Source organism: Saccostrea cucullata, unplaced genomic scaffold (genome assembly GCF_032062105.1).
Source record: "Saccostrea cucullata isolate Sc308-1 unplaced genomic scaffold, CSIRO_AGI_Scuc_v1 ctg102, whole genome shotgun sequence".
Lineage (NCBI taxonomy): Eukaryota > Metazoa > Mollusca > Bivalvia > Ostreida > Ostreidae > Saccostrea > Saccostrea cuccullata.
The window spans coordinates 296670-307841 of NW_026938483.1; the positions used below are offsets into that span (position 1 = coordinate 296670).

The 11172-nt window shown below is 34.9% G+C and overlaps 2 protein-coding genes across 2 annotated transcripts; both read right to left on the reverse strand.

Moving 5' to 3' along the window:
• Window positions 1-2849: 2849 nt before the first annotated feature.
• LOC134250390 (uncharacterized) lies at window positions 2850-6340 on the reverse strand. Its single transcript, XM_062732742.1, has 4 exons — window positions 6022-6340; window positions 4612-4796; window positions 4212-4372; window positions 2850-3087 (listed from the first exon to the last, which is right to left on the reverse strand). Exons 1-4 carry the CDS (start codon window positions 6335-6337, stop codon window positions 2850-2852), a joined length of 900 nt encoding a protein of 299 aa, XP_062588726.1. The 5' UTR covers window positions 6338-6340.
• Window positions 6341-8802: 2462 nt separating this feature from the next.
• Window positions 8803-11150, reverse strand: LOC134250383 (uncharacterized). The gene is made up of 3 exons (XM_062732736.1): window positions 10775-11150; window positions 9977-10355; window positions 8803-9527 (listed from the first exon to the last, which is right to left on the reverse strand). The coding sequence occupies exons 1-3, from the start codon at window positions 10943-10945 to the stop codon at window positions 8857-8859; spliced, it is 1221 nt and encodes a 406-aa protein (XP_062588720.1). The 5' UTR covers window positions 10946-11150; the 3' UTR covers window positions 8803-8856.
• Between the last annotated feature and the right edge of the window lie 22 nt (window positions 11151-11172).

Genomic DNA, 11172 nt, shown 5'->3' on the forward strand with positions numbered 1-11172 from the left:
GTCAATACATGTATTTAACATATTCTAAAATGAGTACAAATTCTAAGATTTCAGCAAAATGATTAAGTAGTTAAACATGTATACATTTACAAATGAATAAAATAATTAGGTCATGTACTTGTATAAAAATACCAAATGACATGAAAGTGTCCACAGCAAAATTGAAATATCAGCAATAACATTTGTCGTGTATTCTATATTGTAAATTTATGGAAAAATCAAGTTATTTGATATTTTAGCATACAGATAAGAATGGGAAATCTTTACAAGTCAAATTCAGACAAGATTATGTACATCCTCCACATTTCATAATTATTCCACATATTTCCAGGTTCTTTTTCCTTCTGTATCTTTTCAATATTTTCAGTTGTCCTCCCTCTGATCTGACCATTTTGAAAATCTCTTTGAACTGTACCAAAAATGCATATCCACCAGTTCTCCCCTTCCTGAACAATTTCTTTGTGGCACAGAACTTGCATGAACTTGATTTTATTTTTAATCAGTATTTCACACAGTTCAAAGATTTACTAGTAGTTTCTATTGAATTCATTATCTTCTACCTTTAATATTCAAATTTATATTCTGGTCTTTTTCATCCTAGTGGACAAGAACCTGTTATAACCCTTATTACAGAAAGGCGAGAGAACCCAAATAATTTCATAGGAATAAGCTGTTGTGTTTTTTTTTTTATTACAAGTTAAGTTGTTTACATGAGATAACGAACAGCAATGAAAAGTCCATTCAAGAGTAAACAAGGATCTACAAGGCGACAAAGAAGGAATCATTTACAGAAATATACAAGTATAAATAATGGTAAAAACAAGATGTGTTTGTGAAACACTATGCACCCGGCGGCAACAAAGTTCGAAAAAAGCTATTTTTAGCATATAGGTCAATGTCAATGTCACAAGGTCATTGACATTGGTTTCATTTGAAAGAACATGATTAGTGGAGTATGCATGCCAGATACGAAGTCTTTATCTCCTATGGTTCAAAAGTTATGGTGAAAGTTCAAACAAGCTATTTTTAGCATAAACACTGTAGGTCACAGTCAAGGTCACAAGGTAATTGACCTTGGTGTCATTTGAAAGGGCTTAATGAGTGAAGTAGGAATGGCACATATGAAGTCTCTATCTTTCATGGTTCAAAAGTTATGGCGAAGGTTAAAGTTTGAAGAAAAAAATGCTTTTTTAGCTTATTAGTCACAGTCAAGGTCACAAAGTCATTCACATTGGTATCATTGGAAAGAGCTTAATTAGTAGAGTTTGCATACCAAATATGAAGTCTCTATCTTTCATGGTTCAAAAGTTATGGCAAAGGTTAAAGTTGATAGAAAAAGCTATTTTTAGCATATATGTCGCAATCAAGGTCACAAGGTCATTGACCTTGGTGTCATTTGGAAGAGCTTCATTAGTGAAGTATGCATACAAATATGAAGTCTCTATCTTTCATGGCTCAAATGTTATGACGAAGGTTTAAGTTTGCACACAAACAGACAGACAGACAGGACAAAAACAATATATGCCCCGGATCTATCGATCCAGGCGCATAAAAAATGCATCTAAAAGTCATTATTCAACTTAGAGATACATGTACTGTGAATCACAAGTTTTCGTGTGGGTTAATTTTCGTTGTTTTCGAGGTATGAATTTAAGGGACCCACGAATTCATGTACACCATGAAATGTAAAATGTTGCATTATAATTATTCAAATTCTATGAAAGCAAATCCCCAAAAATCAAGAGTTTTTTTTCTTAAACTAAGAAAATTTGACCCCAAGAAAAAAAGTGATTTGACAGTAGTTTGTATTTGTCATAACTGCAACCGGCTATGTACGATATCAGGGAAATTTCCGCACCCGTTTTATTTTCACCCCTTTCGCTCTTGTCACAAGGAGGCTAATTTAAAACGAGGCGAATTCAAAGAACACAATATATAAATTCTTTAACAGAACTGTGACTGGGCGAATTTAAAACGGGGCAGATTTGTATGCAAGTGTATAGGGCGAAACTTGGCGATAGAAAATTCAACACAGTTTTTACTTGTTTTTTAATACAGTAGTACTTTGAATTTAATTACATTAATATCGCTTATATTTTTTAACATTTTGTTTAATTCTCATTTCAATCGTATTCTTCTCCAGTGAGTGGGTTATGAGAATCTTATTTCGTATTTCTATGGTAATATAAATAAAAAAAAAACAAGGTTGAGCTAATTTTAGGAAACTTCAGCATGCTTTATTTTCTCGAGATATGAGATTCTGGTTGTCATGAAACAGACAGGGCTCACTACGTGTACTTGACGAACACCGCCATCACATCAGCAAAGTCCACATCTACCAAAGACAACAGTGCAAGAAATAATAAAACATAAAAATTACTTTTTTATTTACCTAAAACTTCAGCGAAGGCATGGAAGCCTTATATCCTGATTGTTTTAAAAGATTTGGATTTTTTTTATTGAAATGAACTAATCCTGCACCACTGTATAGTCTTGCTTTTTTGTAATGTTTCAGGCATTTTCATCTTAGAATTGTTTTAAAACTTTTCATTGGAATTTGAATTTTATTTTATTTTTATTTTGATTTGTTTTATTATTAATATGATTAATAGGCATTTGTCCTCTCCCGGTGCAATGGTACCTGTTTGTACACAAATTTTAGAATATTTAATAGCCATCATATTCTATTGTAAAACAAATGACTTTATATCATTAAACACAGTTTTTGGAAAAATTGACTTGATGTGGAATTTACTTTGAAATTATTTACATTAATATCTCTTTCTTAAATTTTCCTGTAGTCTAATGTTCATTTCAAAGTATTCTTCTAGTGAGTGGGTTACAGAATCTTACTCCACAACACCGGCAGTACCATAAATTAAAAAAAATAAAAACAAGGTGGGGCTCTGGTACCTGGCCACATTGTCCAGTGCGGAGTAGACAAACTTAGGTTTCTTTGGGTGGTCACTCCACTGACCCGGACAACAGTCAGACGAGGTGGGGTCCAGAACCACGAACCACCCAGCGTCTTGAGGGCAACCACCATAATTCTGTAGAATTAAGAAAACACGGGAGCATGGCTGATCCCTGAAAGAAATTTATTTTTCAATGCAGGATTGAAAGAAATTTCTACATGTAGTGATTCTGTAGTGACTCGAACAAGTATAATTTTTTAATACACCTATGAGGCGCCATCTTGTTATTTACTGCCAAAAAAGTAATATTGCCTATTCGAATAGGTGATATATCACCTATTCAATTGTGATAAAACTTTTCATCAGAATATGTATTTTATTTTTTAAATTTTATTTTATTTGAATTGGTGTATTACTATTGGAAAAGAATGATATACTTATTCGAATAGGTGATATTTCTAATTTGAAATTATATCGTATATTGAATAGGTGATATCACTTATTTGAATAAGTGATATCACCTATTCAAAGTAAATAGGTGATATCACCTATTCGAATAGGTGATATTACCATATCATTTTGAATAGGTGATACCATTAATTCGAATTGGTGATGTCACCTTTTCAAATTATTTATGAAATAACAACGGCTCGCAATACTATAGGTCCCTGAATCTTATTTACTTTCACTTTCGTTTTATAATAACTCATCATTTTAGAAGACAATAAATTACAATTTTGCATTTAATTTTAAGCAACCCCAATAGAAGTTGTAGGTTGTTTTGCTCACAAATTTATTTATTTCACTTATCTATCAAGTATACTATAAGAAAAATTGTGAAAAACTCACGAAAACTGGGTAGTCCGAATTTTCTTGGTTCTAGAGAGCATTCATTATTTATTGTTGTAAGAAATTCAAATAGGTGATGTCACCTATTCGAATAACACTGTAAAAAAATAACTAGTTAACGTCACGAAGAAAACTATTAGATTCACTGTCCATACAATCACTATTTTAATAGTAGTTTTACCAGATATTGGTATATTTACTAGATAAGATTAGTAAATTTAGAATTGATGAGTAACTTTCACTAGGTATCTAAGTATCACAAACCACCCCCGCTCCACAACTCACTATCTTAACCAGTAAACTGAAAGTTTACTAATCACGACCAACGCTTTACGAAACACACTAGTTAAATTCAATAGGTTTTTCTTTCAGTGAAGGGATATCACCTATTCAAATAGGTGATATCACTTTTTGCTAGTAAATACCAAAATGGCGCCTCAAACACACCCCTTGACGGAAAAGTAAATAAAATTTCTGGTCGGAGAGAGCGTTGTCCAGCTACTGGTCAGGAGCCTGGACGAGGACATCCAGCTCTCAAGGTCAGACCCAGTCCCGTTGAAGGTCATGTACATAACTCTGGATCCGTTCTTGTAGAGTTCTATGATTACCTTAAAGCATAGTGATTTTTAAGACAATTAAAGTGTGTTTTCCTGTTAAAAATATCAATATATCCAATCCTGATAACTTGTAAATCATTCCTATATTGTGTCATTTAACTCAATAGTAGCTGATGCCCAAAAATGAATTGTTCAAAAACGTTAACAATGGATTATGCCAAGATGTTGAAGATAGATTAGCCACAGATGTTCAAAATGAACAATACTTCGATGTCCACACAATAACTGACCTCAGATATAGATAAAGTCTTCCAGACATCGACCTTGGGATTCCTGTAGTGTGTAGTACACGCTCCTGACGCCATTGTTTTACACCCGTCCTGGGGAGGGGGTGGGTGAAGTGTCCCTAACCAAGTGTCTCTGACGCTAAACCCGACACCAGATGTCGCCCGAAGCATTAGTTCTCTGTCCTCCACTGTACAAACAAAAAACCAAACTATAGCCTCCTTTCTCTTAGCATGCTTAGTATACATGTGTATAATGTAGTTTTATTCACAAATCTCTTTTTGATATTGTCTTCAAACCACTTTTGTTCCGTTTTAGCAAAATTTAAAGATTTATTTCTGTTTTTGAAATGTTCGAAGCATGATTTGAACATCTTTTTGTCACATGGTCTTTCAGAATATATTTCAACATTACGACATATTCAAGGTTTTAGGCCTATCCCATGCAATCAACAGTTATAGACCAAAAAAAACTACAAAGTCTGTTATTGCAAGCAATAGCGTATGTCGCCCAAAACTAGACAAGACTTTCATTTTTTTCATCACTAAAACAATACCCATTAGCTAAGCTTGGACAACCACCAACTCGTATCAGTCCTTTCGGTACTTTGATTTAAAAATCAAAGTTGAAGAATTCACTTTCCCCCTGTTTCTATGGTAACTATTGACAATTTGCAATTTTTAATGCAACACGCACAATTACAGATACTAATCATTATATCAATAAAGTTTCATGAGGAATGTTCAACTACCAGAGAGAACACGCTCGGACAAAATTCGTCGCTTTTTGCAGGTTTCCATGGCAACTGTGGCCATTTTGAAACTGAATGACCACACAATACAACTACAACCAGTGATCGTCCTTTCAGGAAAGTTTCAGGAAAATTGTCCCAGCCATCTTCGAGAAACAGCCCGTAGAACAAAAACATGCGTACATTTGATTGTAATAAAATTGGTTAAATTCCGACTGCTTCGGGGCGACATAAATAAATAAACACAATCTAAACACCTCATTCCGGAGTTTAAGTATCTTTGGAAAATAAAACTTTGGATAAGATCAAGGTTATCACAGGGGTTTTTACTATAGTCAATCAAAGCCAAAGAATTCGTTACACTAAACGAAATATAAGATGCATACTTATATAAAAGCCAAAGATTAGCATGTAGTTATTGTAAATTCAAATTGTATTAATTTTTACTTTTCACTCTTCATCTCCATTTTCTTTATATTAAGATTGAAATATGTTGCATACTTATGTTACTTCCAAGGATGTCATCAAGATAATCCATTTACTTGTATACTGGTTTTAAATCTCAAAACTTTTTACAGTAAAGTTTCAGAGCTGATTGTTTACAATCTAAAGAATGTTGTAAGGATATTTCAAGCATTACAAATGCTTAAGATATGTTGCTTACCATTTGATTTGTAGTACAAAGACCAAAATTGGTTAAATTCCGTAACTGCTTCTGAATCTCGAGGTCCAAGCTTACTAGTATTCAGTTCACAAAGTCCTTCTCTCGTGTGGACATTGGCGCTGTGACAGTCGCCATGTTGTAAACATTTTAAACAGCACTGAATGTTTGGAACATGGGAAAACTGCACCGATAGGACATGATTCTTTATGCGGATTCCATGCAATATCCCGAAATGTCCGTCTTGTAAGGCAGCAACATGCGACAACATTAAAGTTAGAACTGCGTGCAGTAAGGCAATTCGACCTTTTTCTTGCATACTTATCCACTGGCCAAACAATGCTCTGATCTAAAGGCTTTCTTCAAATATATTTCAATTAGACCTGTTATTTCTGCAATGAATTCTTTTGGGGAAGAATCCAGATTTCGTAGTTTTGATTGAATATGTTTGCTAATTGGAATTTTAATAATTCATTTTGTAAATAAAAACCAATGCAAAAACAATAGAATTTGTCGATGACAGATTTCGACGCTTTCATTTTAGTAATAGATAATTTGCTTAGGCGGTGCACACGTTCCAAATCAGAGACTACCGGTAATTAAAAAATTAACAGTTATAAATTAATCAATATTACACAAGGTTTGGAAAAGAAAGGATTTTTCCATCTTTGGAGAAATGGCTATAAAAACCAAGGAATTCTTAATATTGCATTAGGCCTTAAGGTAATATTGCATTGAGGTAAATTATTGACAAGGAAGTTGATGAGACAAGAATATCACTAGTTTCGTTTAAAGTCATCATTTCGTCAGTTCTAATGTCGATACAATGACCTTGTCAGCAAATACAATTTATCATTGAGTGAAATGCTGACTGACGTTTTTCATACTCATTGTTAGTCCATTATTTTTATACACTGAATTGACGATGGATTTTTCCGTTATTTTCCGATCATGACAAGGAGCACACGGCGGGTGTGACAGGTAAGCAAGGGGATGCACATACCTCCATGGCACCTGATCCCACCTCTGATATTTCGGAGGTCTGTGTTTGCTCTGCTCCTATTTTGTATTGTTTTATGGACTTTGATGTTTAATACTACACTCGTTATTTCCATATTCTTCTCCATGCAGATAGTGCGATATAACACTTGGTTTTTTTTTTTGTCTTGGTTTATGTAAAAATTTTATAAAAATTAATATTTGACGTGTTAGCAAAACATTCCATCATCTGTTTGCATATTTGCATGATTTTAATAGATTCCTTGTCTGTCCGATGGCTTTACTCTCTCAAGACATTGTGATAGCTGTCAAAAATGGATTGGACTTGTACTCGAGAGTTTAAAAACTTTCCCCGCCTTAGTTACAATCATGAAAAAGCGAAAAAAGTCCACTTCTGCTCCCTTTTGCAATGTTGGACTAGCGAGCGATTTTTAGAATCAAATACTGTAAACCAACTTTTAGCAGCGACGACTTTATTTCGCGATTTTATAAAGGTAAACTAGTTCGCGACGATTAATTTTTGCGATAAAGCCTTTTTGGATCTGTTGTTAAACCAAAAGAGATAAATAAGCGAAATGTGATGATTGCAATATCAAGGCCAGGAGAAATATTAACAACAATTATGAGGAATGTTTTGTTGCGAAAATTTATAGCAAGCGAATAAAAGTTGGTTTTATAGTACATATTTCTTAATGTCATATGTGGAAACTTGTCATTTTCTTGCTTACAAGTAAAAGATCATTCTTATAAATCCAGTAAACAAAACAAATCATCAACAGGGCAAAAGTACAAACCCCTGGAAACAAGAACACTCTGTCGAGAGTTTAAACGCAATTATCTAAGAAATTGTATAAAACATTTCAGACAAAATACGATTCAACGATGCTTTGTATTCGTAACAAAGCTTATCATAACAACAGTAGAATTGGTGCCAAAAGTTGGCTCTGAAGAAAGTTGTAAAAACCTGTTTAACATCAACTTATTTGTTTGTAGGTTGATCGACTCAGTGTAAGAATTGATCGTATGCAATGATTTTAAGGCCATAACACCAAACGCAGATGATAACGAAGTATTACTACATGGATAGGGATGTTGACGATGTAAAAACTGAAGGCATCTTATTTATCAAACAATAGAGTTGTTACCAGGTCTTTATCATCTATAGTCAGTACAGTATAAAACAGATATGGCGGACTATGTGGTATCTTTTATTTAAAGTTCTCTGGGAAATATCGAACCGACATATGAAGGGATTTAAGTATTGTTTGATACATGTATATCTAAATGTTGAATTGAAGGTCACGGTAATTGTTTTCTTTTTCTCATGTAAAATTTGGAATAAAGTCTGTTTCATAGAAATAAAAAAAAGAAACAGGTCGGTTAATAAAGAAGTACAATGGATGCCCATGGGAATTCCAACTATTTATTGGAAGCCCTGGTCTCCGAAGAATACTTACATATTGTCAATGAAGAACTACAATTTATTAATATCAACTTCACGGTATATGTACTGTAGAATATTCAGAGTGATTAAAAACAATAAAAAAATGAAACTTTTTATTGTCATTGAATTATATACGCACAGCGCACAAACATTCAAAGAAATTATATCTAATTTAAATGAAATGTCACAAAAAATCAAAGCATTCAGAAATCATGGTTCAATTTTTTCCTTTTTTAAAGAAATTATGAAAACTGTTTTTTAAGTGTCAGAATGCATGCTTTGAAATCTACAGATTATTAAATTAATCTACGTAATATTAGAATTCTGAAACACATCAAACACAACATTTTCTATAAATTGATGTTATCTATGCTCATTGCCTCCGTCTTTAACCATCAGCTTCCTAGGTTGTGTTCTATCATCTTAGATAAAGTTATACTTCCACACCTACACATGGAGGGGTAACATAGTCCCATAGGACAGTTGTGTTCACACCACAGATCCCAACCCGTGTTTGGGCGGAGGGATACACATGTTTTACCGGAATTCATGATTCCGTTGTCAACACTAAGTTGGTCTTCCCGACCACACATACAGTGGGTTGGAGGGCAGTAATTGCGCGCGCAATTAACGCGGCACCAGTTGTCCATTGGTAGGAAGTTTTTCCAAGGTCCTACAGCCTTACATACAATCTGTACAGTTGGAGTAGGATCAGTGGTGGTTATGGGACTTTGGGTTGTAGATGATGTAGGTACGGGACTAGATGACGTCATGGGACTTATTGCTGACATGGTGGTGGATCTAACAGTCTCAGGTTCAGAAGACGTTGTGGGACTTGTTGGGGATGTAACAGGACTTGAAGATGACGTCACATTAGTTGTCATGGTGAATTTGTTGGTGGAGTGGGATACAGAAGTAGATCTTGAAGAAAGTGTTGTTGTTTGAGATGAAGTCCCGTTTCCGACAATTTGGATGTCGGAGCATGCGTAAAACTCTTCCTGGGGTCCAAATCCGAGTCCACATGGACCTTTCGTGAAGTCGTTATTGAAACAACCCCAACGGTTTCCTGCAATCATATTGTAAGTGAAAGTTGAATAAGACATTATGTATTCAGTTTTATTTTAATTTTTATTCAGTGTATGTGATTTGCTGCACACATTTTCCCTAGCTACTATTTTTCATGCTGATTCCTGTGACGTCTTATTAAAAAAAAGACCTCCCTTGTTTTCTGATTGTCTATAACTCTTGACCTGAGTAACACTCAAAACTTTAATTAAGGTAGTTCTTACCCTAAATCAAACCCTAAGCCTAGTATAGACCTTACCCTAATTCAAACCCTAAACCTAGTATAGCTCTAACCCTAACTCAAATCCTTACCAAAGTCAGTATAGCTCTATGACTAGAGAGGACCAAAATTCTGTTTTATGTAAGCTTACATTCGTAAAACTGGGGGTATCCTCTGAGTCCTATATATTTATTGATACCCCTGCAGGTAAGCATGGATATAATTCTTACCTGTTCTATATCGCCACTGCAGCACGCATGCGTCACATATGATTCCTGGTGGAAGCTGAAGTTCTATGAAGTATATACCCACACTCTTGTCGTCCACGAAAAATTTGGTTCCCATGGTTACCGGATCCTTCAGTAAGTTCTGGTCCAGGCAATCCTGAAAGACCGTAACCTTCCGGTCATTGTGTGGACAGAGCCGGAACTCGAAATAGCCCTTATGACTGGCAGTGACGTGAACAGTTGCCTGCATGATGGACCCGGAGACGTACGATTTGGTGATGATTCCCCGGGCGTATTTGCCGTTCGGTGGCTCGTTTTCCCGCGGAGCGTCATAAGGATCGCCGCACACGCCACATTTTCCATTATTGATCCACCAATGGGTCTGGAACAAGAAATTCTTTGCATTGATAAATGAAAACATTAGTAGCTTTATTTTTTTCCACTTTTTAAAAATATGTACAACAGTTTTGAAATGTAAATATTCTTTTGAATAAAGTTTCGACTCCAGTTGTATAATACCGAATTCTATATATAAACGGAAGCTTTCAGCAGAATTAGAAAATATACATGTATAGTTGAAATTATTTCCATTTACATGTATTTTAAAAGTTTGTCAAATAGAATTGAAATCGAGGTGTACCTTCCAAAAGGAAAAACCTGCGGCATTAAATACGAATAACTATATAGTGGTCGAATAATTTGTAACAACTAACAAACTAATTTCTGCTGATTTCCCATCTTTGAATGAGAGTACGACTACCTGGACAATGTACTTCCAAATAAACAAACTTTTGAACTTACGGGAAAACCGCCGCAGAACAGTTCCATGTGTTGATAGTTGGGAGGCGAATCGTATCCAAAGAGCCACATTGAGGACCGTCCCGGGGGGTCCCTCAAAAATCCGTGCCCAGCTACACCTAGCGGGCGATCAAGTAATAGCAAACAGGACAACATCAACCAGGTCCTCCACATTGTTTCTGGATGTGCGGGGTGGTTCCTTACTAGCTGTGTCCAAAAAGTCACGGACAAAAGACTTGACAATGATTACATCATGATAAAACTTCCGTTTTCTAATTAACTGTCTAGATTGTTACATTTTCTTTGTCGATGTTATCCAAATCTGTCTGCCCGTTGGAGAAAAATATTTTAGTTAAATTTCTCACGCGTTGTGGACCTGAATTTGGAAAGTGTGTTCGAGA